Genomic DNA, 19,932 nt, shown 5'->3' with positions numbered 1-19,932 from the left:
CTTTCCACTTTGCTTCTTAATATAAATCATTTAATTTCTATGATTCCAAAAGTGTTTTGATCTATATCGCAAGTCAAATCGCAATCACGATATTTGGTAAAAAAATTGAGATTGGATATTTTGCCCATATTGTGCAGCTCTAACGCCTATAGCAATTCTACTTCTTCTAGGGCTTTGGTTGAGAGTGTGTGCGTCCTGAGACAGTAGCAGAGACAGACGTACTTGTTCTGAGCTCTGTTGATATTGCACTCCTGCCAGACCCTCTCCACCACCTGGCTGGCTAGCCTGTGAGGGATCTTCCCCCCGTGGTGACCGGTGCTGTCCACACTGAAGCCGTCCACAGCCGACGACATCTTCACCCACTTCAGAGCCGACTGGGAGTCCACTGGGGGAGGGAGGAATGGGAGGGAGAGGTTAAGAATCGGCTCACCAAACCACAAGTGACAATACTTATTGTCCTACAATAACCAGCTTTGACAACACACCTCTTGACCACTGCACACTATATGGGGGCATAGGCACCTGAGCAATTGAGCAAACTGAGCAGCTGCCTCCCCTCTTTTAAAATAGAGGTGCAAGCATACACTACCATTCAAAAGTTTGGGGTCATTAAGAAATGTCCTTGTTTTCGAAAGAAAATCATTTTTGTGTGCATTAAAATAAAATAAAATAGATCAGAAATACAGTGTAGACATTGTTAATGTTATAAATGGCTATTGTAGCTGAAAACGGCTGATTTTTTATGGAATATCTACATAGGCATACAGAGGCCCATTATCAGCAACCATCAGTCCTGTGTTCCAATGGCATGTTGTGTTTGCTAATCCAAGTTTATCATTTTAAAAGGCTAATTGATCATTAGAAAACCATTTTGCAATTATGTTAGCACAGCTGAAAACGGTTGTGCTGATTAAAGAAGCAATAAAACTGGCCTTCTTGAGACTAGTTGAGTATCTGGAGCATCAGCAATTGTGGGTTCGATTACAGGCTCAAAATGGCCAGAAACAAATAACTTTCTTCTGAAACTTGTCAGTCTATTCTTGTTCTCAGAAATTAAGGCTATTCCATGCGAGAAATTGCCAAGAAACTGAAGATCTCATACAACGCTGTGTAAATCAAATCAAATCAAATCAAATCAAATTATATTTATCACATATCCGTGTTTAGCAGATGTTATAGCGGGTGTAGCGAAATGCTTGTGCTTCTAGCTCCGACAGTGCAGTAATATCTAACAAGTAATATCTAACAATTTCACAACATATACCTAATACACACAAAAACTAGTAAGGAATGGAATTTAAGAAAATATACATATATGGACAAGCAATGACAGAGCGGCATAGACTAAGATACAGCAGAATATTATAGAATATAATGCAGTATATACATATGAGATGAGTAGTGCAAGATATGTAAACATTATTAAAGTGACTGTAAACATTATTAAAGTGACTAGTGTTCCATTTCTTAAAGTGGCCAGTGATTTCAATAGGCAGCAGCAGCCTCTAATGTGCTACTCCCTTCACAGAACAGCGCAAACTGGCTCTAACCATAATAGAAAGAGGAGTGGGAGGCCCCGGTGCACAACTGAGCAAGAGGACAAATACATTAGAGTGTCTAGTTTGAGAAACAGACGCCTCACAGGTCCTCAACTGGCAGCTTCATTAAATAGTACCCGCAAAACACCAGTCTCAATGTCAACAGTGAAGAGGTGACTTCGGGATGCTGACCTTCTAGGCAGAGTTGCAAAGAAAAAGCCATATCTCAGACTGGCCAATAAAAATAAAAGATTAAGATGGGCAAAATAACACAGACACTGGACAGAGGAAGATTGGAAAAAAGTGTTATGGACAGACAAATCGAAGTTTGAGGTGTTCGGATCACAAAGAAGAATATTTGTGAGACGCAGACCAAATGAAAAGATGCTGGAGGAGTGCTTGATGCCATCTGTCAAGCATGGTAGAGGCAATGTGATGGTCTGGGGGTGCTTTGGTGGTGGTAAAGTGGGAGATTTGTACAGGTAAAAGGGATCTTGAAGAAGGAAGGCTATCACTCCATTTTGCAACGCCATGCCATACCCTGTGGACGGCGCTTGATTGGAGCCAATTTCCTCCTACAACAGGACAATGACCCAAAGCACAGCTCCAAACTATGCAATAACTATTTAGGGAAGAAGCAGTCAGCTGGTATTCTGTCTATAATGGAGTGGCCAGCACAGTCACCGGATCTCAACCCTATTGAGCTGTTGTGGAAGCAGCTTGACCGTATGGTACGTAAGAAGTGCCCATCAAGCCAATCCAACTTGTGGGAGGTGCTTCAGGAAGCATGGGGTGAAATTTCTTCAGATTACATCAACAAATTGACAACTAGAATGCCAAAGGTCTGCAAGGCTGTAATTGCTGCAAATGGAGGATACTTTGACGAAAGCAAAGTTTGAAGGACACACTTATTATTTCTATTAAAAATCATTATTTCTAACCTTGTCAATGACTACATTTCCTATGCATTTTGCTATATTTCCTATTCAAACTCATTTCATGTATGTTTTCATGGAAAACAAGGACATTTCTAAGTGACCCCAAACTTTTGAACGGTAGTGTATGTTTTTGCACCCCAATTTGTTTTTTTACCAGAAAAGTATCCTGATCCATTGGGTAATTTTCAATGATTAGTAATGTTTTGAGCTAGTCTGTATTAAAATAGATATGGCCATTTTATACACTATATAATTAATTAAAAGATTGCATTTTGCACCCCCTCCCCCCGTCGCCGTAAGATAAATGGTTTTGCCCACTCTAAAGTTTTGCTTCGCTCCCGCTCGCCACTGTTTTGGTACAGTGCAGTTAGAAATCACTAGTTGCACCACTGGTCTTTTTGTCTATTTTGTTGCGCTGTTGTTACATTCATATCGTTGTTTCATGTCCGATGCACTCAGGGTGTTGTTACATATCATTTGAGCGGCATGCAACACAAGCAAATTTTGTCATTTCACTTTGCCTGTAAAAACCATGATGAGCACGGGCATGTCTGATTAGGCTTCGCTGTATCTCAGTCTCTGGGAGAATCTCAGTTGCTTGTGTCCTCTCTCCTCTCTCCTCGCCTCCTTCTCAAAACCCATTGGAGAAGGTCAGAGGGGAGGGACCTCTGGCTTTCTCATCCAATGGGTTTTGAGAAGGAAGCGAGGAGATGACGTGAGGAGTATGCAATTGAGATTCTTATGAGAAACTGCATGTCCAGCAGCTCGCGGGCTGTCAATGAGTAGCTCGCAAAGTAGATACTGAGAAATAATCAGTAGGCCTAATATTAGATGATACAATTTTTTGGGGGGAAATTATCCACAAGCTGTTTACAGGCATTTAACACCATTCTGCTTTTTTGCTATCTATTTTCCCAACGTCAATCAGTTCAATCACATCGTTAAAATGTTTTCACTCAGTTACAAATGTAACAGTCCGGGCTGAGCCCCATATGCGAGCGCATCATGGCCGCTTCGCGGTTACAATGTAGTAGGGGTTGGAACCCAAATTACTTTCCAATCTTTTCGTTCTGAGTAAGTACGTACTGTAAGTAGCCTTGCACGAGCCTTGGCTTGTGTGAGCCGGAACGGCTCATAAGGCAGGAGCCTATCTCCTGTTTCTGTAGCGCGAGGCAGCTTGATGTACAAGTACACCAACTGGACAGGACGCTAGTCTATCGCAGGGCCTTACCCCCAATCTATCTCCTTAATGCTGAGTGCCAAGCAGAGACGAATCAGGTCCCATTCTTTTGTATGACTCGGCCTTCCAATCTCAGGGCGGACACTCTAACCACAAGGCCAGTTGTTCTGAACAGAACCATTCTTCTTTCTTTTTTTCCCCTCTAAAATCAATGTTTTTTAACATTTAGCTCAACATTAAATTACTTAACCAATCAGTGCAGATAGAGCAGCTTGCTATGGAGGGGCAAGCTATTTACATGCATTGGACAGACAAGTGTAGGGCGCGAGATGTGATAGAAGTTTTGTGGGTGGGGAGAGAGCAAGAGAGCATGGAGGAGGAGGCTTGGCTTGAAACGCTGGGCATCTTGTTGTTATGACATGCATTATCTGAATTAGGCTGACTGAATTATACCTACAGAGGTGCAGCTTCTATGAAGGAACTTTGAATGTCATTGAACTTCAGAGAGTTGGCTTAACTTTGGACGAAAGCTAGCTAGCTAGCTAACAAGCTTGTGTGTGCAGAGCGGCACCAGAATTTAAATAAAACATTTTTTTTGTTAATAAAACCAATGTGAAACGTGATAACTATAGTATCATTAACTAGCATTTAAAAAGTTAATCCATTATTCTCTAATTAAAAATCTATCTTCCTAATTTCTGAATCACGCTTGTAACATCAGTAGGCTACAGTAGACTATGCTTTGGCGGGGGAGGGGGAGGTAGCCTACACAAGCACACACTGGCAAAGATTTTCAGCTGGCAGGCAGACACTGGAATGTTTCTGAGTGACAGAGTGAGGGCTTTGCATAGGCGGTTTGTTGCGTTTTTTGTGGGACTGGAAAAAAATGCCCGGAATGTAAAATAACATTATTAACTGCTTCCCATGCTTTTAAAACAACTTTTCTGAACAGTATAGGTCACTTACGCGGTTCTGATTCTGTTCCACAAACAAAATACCGGTTCCAACCCCTGCAATGTAGCCAAGCTGTCTGTATGCACAAAATGAAAAAGTACAGGATATTTGTACATTGATAAAACAGCTCTGCTTTGCTCGGTAGGTAATATCGACCAAATAAGCAATTTCTACCCTCGTTGCGTCAAAAAAAGCGTAATGGTCAAGTAGTGTGTTTTCTGAGACTACACTTTTGTTATTCCTCATATTTTTCATGATTATTCTGTTTCTTCACAATTCAAATATGTAGCCTACTCACTGTGGTTTGTTGTTTTAAAGGACACTGTTAAGTCTGACACCAACAGGCTCTTGAACAGCTTCTATCCCCAGGTAATACGACTGATAAATAGCTAACAAAATATCTACACGGACTATCTGAGTTAACCTTGTATCTTTATTGACTTTTTATTTCAACCTTTGCACTGTCTCTATGCACACTCACAGGGCCCTACACACACTGTCACTCCATAATTTGCTCACTCACACATAATATGCACATACATTTATACTGACTCTACACACCCGCACACCCACTCACATACAAGCTGCTGCTACTCTGTTTATCTTATATCCTGTTGCCTAGTCCCCTTACCCCTATACATATCTACCTCCATCACTCCAGTATCCCTGCACATGTAAATATGCTATTGGAACTGACTTTTTAAACATTTCCTGTATATAGCATGCTTACTTACTTACTTTATTGTGTATTTCATATTTCCTATTCTTATTTCTCATGTGTTTTCTTCTAGTAATACATTGTTATTGATTATTGCATTGTTGGGTTTTGAGTTTGCAAGAAAGGCATTTTACTGTACTTGTGCATGTGACATTACTTGAAACTATTAAAAAGAATTACAATAACTGCAGGCTACAGATTTGATCAAATGTAAAACCATTTCATCTTAAAAAGGTAGGCTATAGTAGATAGATTTTTGTTCAAAATGTGTGGTTTTAAGAACCAAAACACAATTACATTTTGTATGCAGTGCTGTTCTTTGTTTCTATTCATCAAATTAGACCTACACAATAACAAAATATGCAGGCTGTATATGAGTAACTCGTGAAAACAAAATAGTATGAAGTAGCTCTTATTAAAGAAAAGATTGGTGACCCCTGCTCTAGACCAAACCATTCAAATATGACCCATATTACCGGAGCTACATTTTATTGTTTTTATTGCAGATTCGGGGCCGCAATTTATGGATATAAATTGCTGCCAAGAAATGGTATATGTGATAATGCATTTCCAAGTTAACAGTTGTTTTTCAATCCCCTAACAGATAACACTGCCATATAGAGAAATAAATAAAATACAAAAATTAACATTTGTCATTGTATTACATTATTGTGATTCTGTTATTTGTGACAAAAAGAAAATGATAACTTAATGTGCAATTTAACAATGCTTTTTCTTAACCTACCAAGTAAAACATTATAATTCTTATTGGGTAAAACAATATTATTCCTCCCATTTTCGTTTTCATTTCCTCATTGTCATGCATTACCTTGGCCACATTCTTAATAGTTTTGCCTGTGAATCGATCACTGTGGGTGGAATTGACAGGGGAGGAGCAGGATACTTGTGTGAGTCACAGAGTTGGTAGGGTTTCAGACCTGTCAATCAATCCCTATGGGTGGGGTTTTCAAGGAAGGGGGTGGGATGTTTGTGAGTCACAGGGTTGGTAGGGTTTCAGACCTGTCAATTAATTATTGTGGGTGGGATTTTCAGGGAAGGGAGTAGATTAGTAATCTAGTCATTAAAACAGATTTTCAGTATAATTTATTGTGGCAAAACCTAAGAAAAATTGTTTTATGTTTATAAATATGGATACCCCCTGTGAAGAAACAGTGTAAAATTGCAGGAAATTATTTTAAATATGCCCCCCCAAAAATATTGTAAAATGTTTTATTCTATTTTATTTTTTGCAATTTGCACCCCCACTTTCAGACAAAGTCAGGCGCCCATGTATGAGGGACATATGTCACAGCAACTCTCCAGATATATATAATCTATTACAATATGATTTATGAAATATGATATATCATATTTACCTAATCCAGTGGTCACCAACCTTTTCTGAGTCAAGATCACTTTCTGAGTCAAAATACAAACCGAGATCTACCACTCTAATTTTTGTAAACATTATTTAAAAAATGTAAGCCTATGCTACATTAACCTATTAAAAACAGTACAGTAGCAATGAGGTTTGTGCAGTAGGCTATAGGCCCATATTATCACCACATATTGGCTTTGCTTGAATTGCCCTGCCAATGCATCGTTGTCGGATATTTTTTAAAATTATATTTCAAAATTTGAAGTAGGCTATATGATCACACTGGTAATAGATCAGATATTGTATTACTTCTGAGGCACAGCTGAGTGAGCATACATTCAAATAATTTGCTTTTTATTTTTATTTTACTGGGCTGATGGTGCCTGCATCTGATGGTCAGCATCAGCGGAGGGAGAGAACAGCAGACTGAGGGTCCGCCTCTCAACGCCCCTCCGCTGTCCCTTTCTTCCGTTGACACTGACCAAAAAGGGAACACCGTCTTCCAGCTGATGGCGAAACTCCAGTCGCACCGCATAATTTCTGCAAGCCTATCGATACACTTACCTACTCATTCATTACAGCTGCAGTGCTGGTTGTTGCGCGAGTGGAAGTAGGAAGGTTGCACATTTTATGGCTTATAAAAGTGTTGAATATAAAGTGTTGACAGTGCTGAGTAAGAACTTAAACATGAACTCACTCATAAAAACAGCAGTTCTTTGCTGTATTCGTTGACAGACTCTCTCTAGTCATGGTTTTAAAAGTTTAAAAAACTCGCAGTATCAACTTTGCTGTAGCTTTCTTTTACGCCTGCTACGTTAATACAGATACGGTAATCTGAGCCATCCGATTGGCCAGCAGTAGGCCTATAGTGCACTTGATATGCTCGCCGGGCCCGCCGGAAAGGCAGAGTTTGTACCTTCAGACACATGAAATGGTTCAAAATCGGAACCCTTCGCTTACATGGCGTGCAGGGCAGCTGAATCGGGTGCACCTACCACCAACAGCGAGAGACAAATATAAAAAATAGGAACGCAGCTTTATCTTTTTACAGAAATGTTTGCCGATCGACTAGAAATGCCTTGGAGATCGACCAGTCAATCGCGGTCGACCGATTGGTGACCGCTGACCTAATCTATAATATACAGACAGATTTAAATATAGGTCGACATTTTTCTATCCACGTACTCATTGTACCTGTCTGGGCCTCCTCGGGTGAGGTGGGGGGCGTGAGGGTGACTGAGGAGATGGCAGGGTCTCGTTGGGATGCAGGCACTTGGTGGACACCCGAGTAGACGGCGGTGCAGTGGGAGGACCCCTGGGGGGCCACGGCTGGGATGTCAGACTGGGGCACCAGCACCAGGCAGGCTGGGTACACCATCCTCACACCACCTGGAGAGAGAGACAGACACCCACTCACGGTTAACGGTTAAGTATGTGTATGTGATCCATGCAGAATTTTAGGCAAGAGAGAGTCTTACCGACGAGGACCTCCACAGCGGCCAGCGAGTCGTCCTCCCAGTCCATGTACTCCATCTTGTCCTCCGATGGCGAGCTGTCTTTGTCCTTGTCTTTAGAGCTGGGGCTGATGGGATAGAACTGGTTCCACTCCTCAATCAGTTTCTGGGTGGGAGGGTCTGACAGCTTGAATGACTGACCCGTCAGAGTCCCGTTCAGACCAAACGGACTTAGGATGACTGGAGGGAGAGAGGGAGAGAGAGGTAGAGAGAAAGAGAGATACACACAATCAGTCTCAGTACAGAATAAATCTCCATCTCCATCATACTGCATCCATCCATCCCCCACCATTACGCCTGCTCTCTTATCTATAACACCCATCCTTTCATCCATTCTACTTCCACCCATCAACCCCATCCCTCCATCCCTGCCCCCAGCCCATCCAGTGTTCATATTGGTGCATATTTCTATACAGGATTTACCCCACTGTTTTACCCAAAAGGCTCAGACTTTTCTGTTTCCATCTACGCGGGCTGGCACCCATGTCTCACTGGGCCATGGCTCCAGCGGACCTACTCTGACTTGAGGCCAATGCCAGGCCACTGGTACTTTTCAGCTGACATTTACATGTCAATGGCTAACTGTGAACTTTAACACCTTCTCACAAAGCAACAGTGTTGATGACGCAGAGGTTGTTGATTCTACTCTTTACAAGTCTTCAGTAACCAGGATTCCATCCAACCTTTTTATGCGAGTAAAGTACATGACAGGCTTGATAGAAACAGAACATTTGTCGGTAAACTTTCCAAATGTCGTCAAAACAAAATACACTAAACAAGGTTGGATCTTTTTGTGTCGGTAAAATTAATTATGCGATAAATGTCAGTGGAAACGCTTTTATGCACAAATATTTATATAATAACCATCATATAAAAGTAAATTTGGAGTCACGCAATGAAATGTTGCGTGGTCCTCCCACTACGACTCGGGAAAGCGTTAAACAAATCAAAATATATTTTATATTTGAGATTCTTCAAAGTAGACACCCTTTGCCTTGATGACAGCTTCGCACACTCTTGGCATTCTCTCAACCAGCTTCAAGAGGTAGTCACCTGGAATAAATTTCAATTAACAGGTGTGCCTAGTTAAAAGTTAATTTGTGGAATTTCTTTCCTTCTTAATGCGTTTGAGCCAATCAGTTGTGTTGTGACAAGGTAGGCTTGGTATACAGAGGATAACCCTATTTTGTAAAAGACCAAGTCCATATTATGGCAAGAACAGCTCAAATAAGCAAAGAGAAACGACAGTCCATCATTACTTTAAGACATGAAGGTCAGTCAATACGGAACATTTCAAGAACTTTGAAGGTATCTTCAAGTGCAGTCACAAAAACCATCAAGCGCTATGATGAAACTTGCTCTCATGAGGACCACCACAGGAAAGGAAGACCTCTGCTGCAGAGGATAAGTTCATTAGAGTTACCAGCCTCAGAAATTGCAGCTCAAATAAATGCTTCACAGACTTCAAGTAACAGACACATCTCAACCTCAACTGTTCAGAGGAGACTGTGTAAATCAGGCTTTCATGGTCGAATTGCTGCAAAGAAACCGCTACTAAAGGACCCCAATAAGAAACACGAGCAATGGACATTAGACCGGTGGTAATCTGTCCTTTGGTCTGGAATCCAAATTGGAGATTTTTGGTTCCAACCGCCGTGTCTTTGTGAGACGCGGTGTGGGTGAACGGATGATCTCCGCATGTGTATTTCCCACCGTAAAGCATGGAGGAGGAGGTGTTATGGTGTGGGGGTGCTTTGCTGGTGACACTGTCTGTGATTTATTTAGAATTCTGGTTAGAGCCAGTTTGTGCTGTTCTGTGAAGGGAGTAGTACACAGCGTTGTACGAGATCTTCAGTTTCTTGGCAATTTCTCGCATAGAATAGCCTTCATTTCTCAGAACAAGAATAGACTGACGAGTTTCAGAAGAAAGTTATTTGTTTCTGGCCATTTTGAGCCTGTAATCGAACATGCTCCAGATACTCAACTAGTCTCAAGAAGGCCAGTTTTATTGCTTCTTTAATCAGCACGACAGTTTTCAGCTGTGCTAACATAATTGCAAAAGGGTTTTCTAATGATCAATTAACATTTAAAAATTATAAACTTGGATTAGCAAACACAACGTGCCATTGGAACACAGGACTGATGGTTGCTGATAATGGGCCTCTGTACGCCTATGTAGATATTCCATTACAAATCAGCCGTTTCCAGCTACAATAGCCATTTACAACATTAACAATGTTTTCGCTGTATTTCTGATCAATTTGATGTTATTTTAATGGACAAAAAAATTGCTTTTCTTTCGAAAACAAAGCTAAGTGACCCCAAACTTTTGAACGGTAGTGTATATTTTTTAATTGCTGTATACAATACAATCGAGGTGAGTGCGTTGGAAAAGCTTTTGATGGTTAATCTGCTTCTGTTCTGTGGGTAGCACTGTGTGGTCTTTTTAAAGGATGGGTCCCAGTCTCTCAAAGGCCCAGGATACAGGTGGACAGGGATGGTCTGCCAGTCACTGGGACGACAATCCAACTTGGGATGGGGGGAGGTTTTAGCAGGTGGAATAGTGGAGAACAATTGGAGGTTTACTCAGTAGCAGTGCAAATATCATGGTACAGTGAGGGAAAAAAGTATTTGATCCCCTGCTGATTTTGTACGTTTGCCCACTGACAAAGAAATGATCAGTCTGTAATTTTAATGGTAGGTTTATTTGAACAGAGAGAGACAGAATAACAACAACAAAATCCAGAAAAACGCATGTCAAAAATGTTATAAATTGATTTGCATTTTAATGAGGGAAATAAGTATTTGACCCACTCTCAATCAGAAAGATTTCTGGCTCCCAGGTGTCTTTTATACAGGTAACGAGCTGAGATTAGGAGCACACTCTTAAAGGGAGTGCTCCTAATCTCACCTTGTTACCTGTATAAAAGACACCTGTCCACATAAGCAATCAATCAATCAGATTCCAAACTCCACCATGGCCAAGACCAAAGAGCTCTCCAAGGATGTCAGGGACAAGATTGTAGACCTACACAAGGCTGGAATGGGCTACAAGACCATCGGCAAGCAGTTTGGTGAGAAGGTGACAACAGTTGGTGCGATTATTCGCAAATGGAAGAAACACAAAAGAACTGTCAATCTCCCTCGGCCTGGGGCTCCATGCAAGATCTCACCTCGTGGAGTTGCAATGATCATGAGAACGGTGAGGAATCAGCCCAGAACTACACGGGAGGATCTTGTCAATGATCTCAAGGCAGCTGGGACCATAGTCACCAAGAAAACAATTGGTAACACACTACGCCGTGAAGGACTGAAATCCTGCAGCGCCCTGCTCAAGAAAGCACATACAGTGGGGGAAAAAAGTATTTAGTCAGCCACCAATTGTGCAAGTTCTCCCACTTAAAAAGATGAGAGAGGCCTGTAATTTTCATCATATGTACACGTCAACTATGACAGACAAATTGAGAGAAAAAAAATCCAGAAAATCACATTGTAGGATTTTTTAATGAATTTATTTGCAAATTATGGTGGAAAATAAGTATTTGGTCACCTACAAACAAGCAAGATTTCTGGCTCTCACAGACCTGTAACTTCTTCTTTAAGAGGCTCCTCTGTCCTCCACTCGTTACCTGTATTAATGGCACCTGTTTGAACTTGTTATCAGTATAAAAGACACCTGTCCACAACCTCAAACAGTCACACTCCAAACTCCACTATGGCCAAGACCAAAGAGCTGTCAAAGGACACCAGAAACAAAATTGTAGACCTGCACCAGGCTGGGAAGACTGAATCTGCAATAGGTAAGCAGCTTGGTTTGAAGAAATCAACTGTGGGAGCAATTATTAGGAAATGGAAGACATACAAGACCACTGATAATCTCCCTCGATCTGGGGCTCCACGCAAGATCTCACCCCGTGGGGTCAAAATGATCACAAGAACGGTGAGCAAAATCCCAGAACCACACGGGGGGACCTAGTGAATGACCTGCAGAGAGCTGGGACCAAAGTAACAAAGCCTACCATCAGTAACACACTACGCTGCCAGGGACTCAAATCCTGCAGTGCCAGACGTGTCCCCCTGCTTAAGCCAGTACATGTCCAGGCCCGTCTGAAGTTTGCTAGAGTGCATTTGGATGATCCAGAAGAGGATTGGGAGAATGTCATATGGTCAGATGAAACCAAAATATAACTTTTTGGTAAAAACTCAACTCGTCGTGTTTGGAGGACAAAGAATGCTGAGTTGCATCCAAAGAACACCATGCCTACTGTGACGCATGGGGGTGGAAACATCATGCTTTGGGGCTGTTTTTCTGCAAAGGGACCAGGACGACTGATCCGTGTAAAGGAAAGAATGAATGGGGCCATGTATCGTGAGATTTTGAGTGAAAACCTCCTTCCATCAGCAAGGGCATTGAAGATGAAACGTGGCTGGGTCTTTCAGCATGACAATGATCCCAAACACACCGCCCGGGCAACGACGGAGTGGCTTCGTAAGAAGCATTTCAAGGTCCTGGAGTGGCCTAGCCAGTCTCCAGATCTCAACCCCATAGAAAATCTTTGGAGGGAGTTGAAAGTCTGTGTTGCCCAGCGACAGCCCCAAAACATCACTGCTCTAGAGGAGATCTGCATGGAGGAATTGGCCAAAATACCAGCAACAGTGTGTGAAAACCTTGTGAAGACTTACAGAAAACGTTTGACTTGTGTCATTGCCAACAAAGGGTATATAACAAAGTATTGAGAAACTTTTGTTATTGACCAAATACTTATTTTCCACCATAATTTGCAAATAAATTCATTAAAAATCCTACAATGTGATTTTCTGTTTTTTTTCCTCATTTTGTCTGTCATAGTTGACGTGTACCTATGATGAAAATTACAGGCCTCTCTCATCTTTTTAAGTGGGAGAACTTGCACAATTGGTGGCTGACTAAATACTTTTTTACGCCGTGTTTGGAGGAGGAGGAATGCTGCCTATGACCCCAAGACACCATCCCCACCGTCAAACATGGAGGTGGAAACATTATGCTTTGGGGGTGTTTTTTCTGGTAAGGGGACAGGAGAACTTCACCGCATCAAAGGGACGATGGACGGGGCCATGTACCGTCAAATCTTGAGACGCGGTGCGGGTGAACGGATGATCTCCGCATGTGCAGTTCCCACCGTAAACCATGGAGGAGGAGGTGTTATGGTGTGGGGGTGCTTTGCTGGTGACACTGTCTGTGATTTATTTAGAATTCAAGGCACACTTAACCAGCATAGCTACCACAGCATTCTGCAGCAATACTCCTTCCCATCTGGTTTGCACTTAGTGGGACTATCATTTGTTTTTCAACAGGACAATGACCCAACACACCTCCAGGCTGTGTAAGGTCTATTTGACCAAGAAAGAGAGTGATGGAGTGCTGCATCAGATGACCTGGCCTCCACAATCACCCGACCTCAACCCAATTGAGATGGTTTGGGATGAGTTTGACCGCAAAGTGAAGGAAAAGCAGCCAACAAGTGCTCAGCATATGTGGGAACTCCTTCAAGACTGTTGGAAAAGCATTCTAGGTGAAGCTGCTTGAGAGAATGCCAAGAGTGTGCAAAGCTGTCATCAAGGCAAAGGGTGGCTACATTGAAGAATCTAAAATCTAAAATATATTTTTATTTGTTGAACACTTTTTTGATTACTACATGATTTCAAATGTGTTATTTCATAGTTTTGATGTCTTCACTATTATTCTACAATGTAGAAAATAGTAAAAATAAAGAAAACCCCTTGAATGAGTAGGTGTGTCCAAACTTTTGACTGGTACTGTATATACAGTGCATATACAGTACCAGTCAAAAGTTTGTCATTATCTGTTTTTGCTTTGTCATTATGGGGTATTGTGTGTAGATTGATGAGGGGAAAAAACAATTTAATAAATTTTAGGATAAGGCTGTAACGTAACAAAATATGGAAAAAGTCAAGGGGTCTGAATACTTTCCGAATGCACGGTAAGTTTAAATATTAATATCATACAGTGGACAGCTAAGCTGATGCATGCAATACCCTGATGCATTTAGTGCTCAAATCTCCGACAGCTGAACCGTGAGGTGGTCAATTAATGTTTTAGGAAAGTAAAAAAAAAAAAAAAAAATTGTAATTTGTTATAGGCTGCTTAAGAACACGCAAATGTGGCAAATTTGGCCAATATCCCTCATTTATTGATGCCGCTGGCTGAGCCAGGTCAGATCTGAATGCATATGGATGTCTGTTACATTTCTCAAATGTCCAGTAAATTATAATTTTCCTGGTCATCTTGTCCAGCGGCAAATTTTCCGGAACGGAAAACCTGGCACACACACTGGCAAAGATTTTCTGGCAGGCAGGCAGACACTGGAATAGGTTTCTGAGTGACAGAGTGAGGGCTTTGCATAGACACTTTGTTGTGTTTTTTGTGGGACTGGAAAAACAATCCCTGGAACGTAAAATAACATTATTAACTGGTTCCCATGCTTTTAAAATACAGTTTATTTTCCAGAACAGTATAGATCACTTTCATTCGCGGTTCTGATTCTGTTCCTCAAATGTTTTTGTTATTTTCTGGTTTTCGGTTCTGTTCCCTGAACCGGTTCCAACCCCTGGTGTATACACTAGTGTAACACTGGTGTTACAGTCAAAAAGCAGCAATAGTGTGACCTTTACCCAACACAAGTCTCTCCGGCCAGCGAGCTAGCCCCTCACAAGGCTGGCCAAACACTTCGAGAGCCAAACACTTCTCCTCTAGCCATCTCTTCCAGTTGTGGTCATTACTGTAGTGTATGGCCCTGTCCCTGTGAGTATTGATCTGGTCTAGTGGCTCGCTGGCTGGACAGGATGGAGCATCCAAGAGAGGGAGGAGAGAGCGGGAGAAGGGGAGGAAGAGAGGGGGAGCGGAAGAGACAGAGATGGAGAGAAAGAGAGAGAAATGGAGAGAGAGAGAGAGAAAGAAAGAAAGAAAGAAAGAAAGAAAGAAAGAAAGAAAGAAAGAAAGAAAGAAAGAAAGAAAGAAAGAAAGAAAGAAAGAAAGAAAGAAAGAAAGAGGCAATGGGTTCCATTAACAAGCATCCTGCATGGCTTCAGACAGACAGACCGAGAGGGGGGGGTTCTGTGGCAGAGGTGGACCCTCCCCACGTAACATTGTAATATTGCGTTTCCCCAATCAAAAGCCCTGGATTAACACTGAGGTTGGTGCTAAATTAAAGGACAGGGCTACCACACACAGAGCTATCGTAGACAACCCTGAGGATACGGCCGTGGACAAGAATAAGTACAAGAAGTCCCGCTATGACCTCCGCAGAGTCATCAAACGAGCAAAATGACAATATAGGAATAAGGTTGAATCATATTACACAGGCTCCGACGCCCGCCGTATGTATATGGGTTACAAAGGAAGACAGAACCGTGATCTGCCCAACAATGCCCATCTACCAGACGAACTCAATGCATTTTATGCACGCTTTGACAACAACATCGTGCCGGGTGTGAGGGCCGTCACTGACACAGAGGATCGGGTGATCTCGCTCTCCGAGGCCGACGTGAAAAGGGTATTTAATCAGGTCAACACCCGCAAGGCCGCGGGGCCCGACGGTATTCCAGGGCGCATTCTCAGAGCACGCACAGAACAGCTGGCAGGCATAGTCACGGTAATGTTCAACCTCTGCTTGTCCTAGTCTGTAATCCCCACATGTTTTAAGATGACCACCATCATTCCTGTCCGCAAGAACTCTAAGGCTTCATGCCACAATGACTACTGCCCTGTAGCACTCACTTCTGTAATCATGAAGTGCTTTGAGAGGCATGTTATGGCACACATCAACTCCACCATCTCAGACACCCTAGACCCACTAAATTTGCAACAGATCCATAGATGACGCAATCTCAATTACTCTCCACACTGCCCTCTCCCACCTACAGTGCATTCGGAAAGTATTCAGACCCCTTGACTTTTTCCACATTTTGTTACGTTACAGCCTTATTCTAAAATTGATTAAATAAATAAAAATCTTCATCAATCTACACACAATACCCCATAATGACGAAGTGAAAAAAGTTTTTTAGAAACCTTTGCAAAAAAACTTAAATACCTTATTTACATAAGTATTCAAACCCTTTGCTATGAGACTCGAAATTGAGCTCAGGTGCATCCTGTTTCCATTGATCATCCTTGAGATGTTTCTACAACTTGATTGTGGTAAATTTACCTGTGGTAAATTCAATTGATTGAATATGATTTTGAAAGGCACACACCTGTCTATATAAGGTCCCACAGTTGACAGTGCATGTCAGAGCAAAAACCAAGCCATGACGTCGAAGGAATTGTCCAAAGAGCTCCGAGACAGGATTGTGTCGAAGCACAGATGTGGGGAAGGGTACCAAACAATTTCTGCAGCATTGAAGGTCCCCAAGAATACAGTTGCCTCCATCATTCTTAAATGCAAGAAGTTTGGAACCACCAAGACTCTTCCTAGAGCTGGCCGCCCGGCTAAACTGAGCAATCGGAGGAGAAGGGCCTTGGTCAGGGAGATGGACCAAGAACCCGATGGTCACTCTGACAGAGCACCAGAGTTCCTCTGTGGAGATGGGAGAACCTTCCAGAAGGACAACCATCTCTACAGCACTCCACCAATCAGGCCTTTATGGTAGTGGCCAGATGGAAGCCACTCTTCAGTAAAAGGCACATGACAGCCCGCTTGGAGTTTGCCAAAAGGCACCTAAAGGACTCAGACCATCAGAAACAAGATTGAACTCTTTGGCCTGAATGTCAAGTGGAGCAGGATGAAAGCTTCAAGTTCCTCGGTGTCCAAATCACGAAATACTTAAAATGGTCCAAACAAACGTGCACAGTCGTGAAGAAGGTGCCTCTTCCCCCTCAGGAGGTTGAAAATGATTTATACCTCCAGGTAGGAGGTGCCTTTAGGCACAGATCTAAGATCAATTTACCTTCCCTAAAACCTGACTTTAACTCAAAACCTTAGATCAGTGTTTAAAGTGCCATTGACAGGTTAATACATACAGTGGGGAGAAGAAGTATTTGATACACTGCCAGTTTTGCAGGTTTTCCTACTTACAAAGCATGTAGAGGTCTGTAATTTCTATCATAGGTACACTTCAAAAATCTAGAAAATCACATTGTATGATTTTTAAGTAATTAATTTGCATTTTATTGCATGACATAAGTATTTGATCACCTACCAACCAGTAAGAATTCCGGCTCTCACAGACCTGTTAGTTTTTCTTTAAGAAGCCCTCCTGTTCTCCACTCATTACCTGTATTAACTGCACCTGTTTGAACTTGTTACCTGTATAAAAGACACCTGTCCACACACTCAATCAAACAGACTCCAACCTCTCCACAATAGCCAAGACCAGAGAGCTGTGTAAGGACATCAGGGATAAAATTGTAGACCTGCACAAAGCTGGGATGGGCTACAGGACAATAGGCAAGCAGCTTGGTGAGAAGGCAACAACTGTTGGCACAATTATTAGAAAATGGAAGAAGTTCAAGATGACGGTCAATCACCCTCGGTCTGGGGCTCCATGCAAGATCTCACCTCGTGGGGCATCAATGATCATGAGGAAGGTGAGGGATCAGCCCAGAACTACACGGCAGGACCTGGTCAATGACCTGAAGAGAGCTGGGACCACAGTCTCAAAGAAAACCATTAGTAACACACTACGCCGTCATGGATTAAAATCCTGCAGCGCACGCAAGGTCCCCCTGCTCAAGCCAGCGCATGTCCAGGCCCGTCTGAAGTTTGCCAATGACCATCTGGATGATCCAGAGGAGGAATGGGAGAAGGTCATGTGGTCTGATGAGACAAAAATAGAGCTTTTTGGTCTAAACTCCACACGCCGTGTTTGGAGGAAGAAGAAGGATGAGTACAACTCCAAGAACACCATCCCAACCGTGAAGCATGGAGATGGAAACATCATTCTTTGGGGATGATTTTCTGAAAAGGGGACAGGACGACTGCACCGTATTGAGGGGAGGATGGATGGGGCCATGTATCGCGAGATCTTGGCCAACAACCTCCTTCCCTCAGTAAGAGCATTGAAGATGGGTCGTGGCTGGGTCTTCCAGCATGACAACGACCCGAACCACACAGCCAGGGCAACTAAGGAGTGGCTCCATAAGAAGCATCTCAAGGTCCTGGAGTGGCCTAGCCAGTCTCCAGACCTGAACCCAATAGAACATCTTTGGAGGGAGCTGAAAGTCCATATTGCCCAGCGACAGCCCCGAAACCTGAAGGATCTGGAGAAGGTCTGTATGGAGGAGTGGGCCAAAATCCCTGCTACAGTGTGTGCAAACCTGGTCAAGACCTACAGGAAACGTATGATCTCTGTAATTGCAAACAAAGGTTTCTGTACCAAATATTAAGTTCTGCTTTTCTGATGTATCAAATACTTATGTCATGCAATAAAATGCAAATTAATTACTTAAAAATCATACAATGTGATTTTCTGGATTTTTGTTTTAGATTCCGTCTGTCACAGTTGAAGTGTACATATGATAAAAATTACAGACCTCTACATGCTTTGTAAGTAGGAAAACCTGCTAAATCGGCAGTGTATCAAATACTTGTTCTCCCCACTGTACTTTCCAGAAATGACACAAACAGGTAAATGAGGTGTGTTGCCATAAGGAGGAGGTTGTCGGGTGAGGTCGTTGGGTAAGCTTGGCTTTATACATAGTTTGGGCTTTGTCGAGTAAAGCTTAAACTATGTATTTAGATTGTAGTTAGGTATTGTAGGTAGTTATCGTGGGTTGTTGTATGTAATTATTGTAGGTTAGTATTGTAGGTTAGTATTGTATTCGGCTGAGCCCGGTGAAGCACGAAGCTAGCTAGCTAACCCACTACCTGGACTAGCTGGCGGGTAGCTACTGGCAACTATTAGCAACGGTATAGTTGTTTCACGCCTGAGAGTGCCTGTAATTACGCCAGCTGGCTGCCTACAATAATTACATGCAATAATGCCTACCATTCAGCTGTTTTCTAACCTCATTGTCTGAACCGTTAACGTTAGGTAGTAAGTGGCTACTGTGCTTGAAATTTAGCTAGCTTGTTGCTACCTGGATAGCTACTAGTAAACAATAGCTGGAACGACCTAGCGAACAGACGCGAACTCAGTGGCTCAATTCAGTGGCTAGCTTTGCACTTGGCTAGCTAACAGTAGCTGCTAGGGGTAAGTCATAACCTACATTTGTGTTTTGTTTTTATAAATTGGTAGCCAGAGTCGTTCAAGGAATTCGGGACATGGGTGACTAGTTAACGTTAGCTTGGCTCTCTCTGTGTGTTCGTGCCGTGAAAGGAGGGGTTTCTTCTTTGTCTGAAAGCAATGGCTAGCTAGTATGCTAACTATTCTAGCTAACTAACTGGCTGAATAAGTTGACGACGGACTCGCTCAAGCTGTCGGGACTAACCCACAACGTTAGACACGGACACAAACTATCTGCTTGGCGTGTTAACACACTGGTGGTTTGTTGTGGCCGAGTATTGGTGCTAAACCGTGTTGTTGGAGTCCGGCATGCTAGCTGGCTGTGGCGTCTTATGACTAGGTGCCCTGGACGATTTTCACGGAAGAATACTGTACCAAGTTAGCTGAATAAACTAAGTTTATTCCTAGAAAACATTGAACCGCTGTAGTTTACAACAATTATAGTTTCTGAGGTGGAAGTTGGGAGAGTTATATTTGGGTGTTGTG

The 19,932-nt window shown here is 42.5% G+C and overlaps 1 protein-coding gene across 2 annotated transcripts in view; it reads right to left on the bottom strand.

Moving 5' to 3' along the window:
- The window catches only part of LOC311142374 (mediator of RNA polymerase II transcription subunit 13-like), a 130,411-nt gene that overhangs the window by 30,591 nt on the left and 79,888 nt on the right, over positions 1-19,932 (bottom strand). Inside the window, exons 5-7 of one of the 2 annotated variants that reach the window (XM_084178020.1) lie at positions 8,185-8,400; positions 7,892-8,095; positions 223-385 (exon numbers count right to left, since the gene is read on the bottom strand). In XM_084178020.1, coding sequence (XP_084034146.1) covers positions 223-385; positions 7,892-8,095; positions 8,185-8,400 — 583 coding nt within the window. The remainder of the gene's footprint in view (positions 1-222; positions 386-7,891; positions 8,096-8,184; positions 8,401-19,932) is intronic. The other variant, XM_084178021.1, reaches the window with a different exon arrangement.

This window comes from Coregonus lavaretus (genome assembly GCF_964263955.1).
Source record: "Coregonus lavaretus genome assembly, chromosome: 15".
NCBI lineage: Eukaryota > Metazoa > Chordata > Actinopteri > Salmoniformes > Salmonidae > Coregonus > Coregonus lavaretus.
This window is presented reverse-complemented; position numbering and strand designations above follow the sequence as displayed.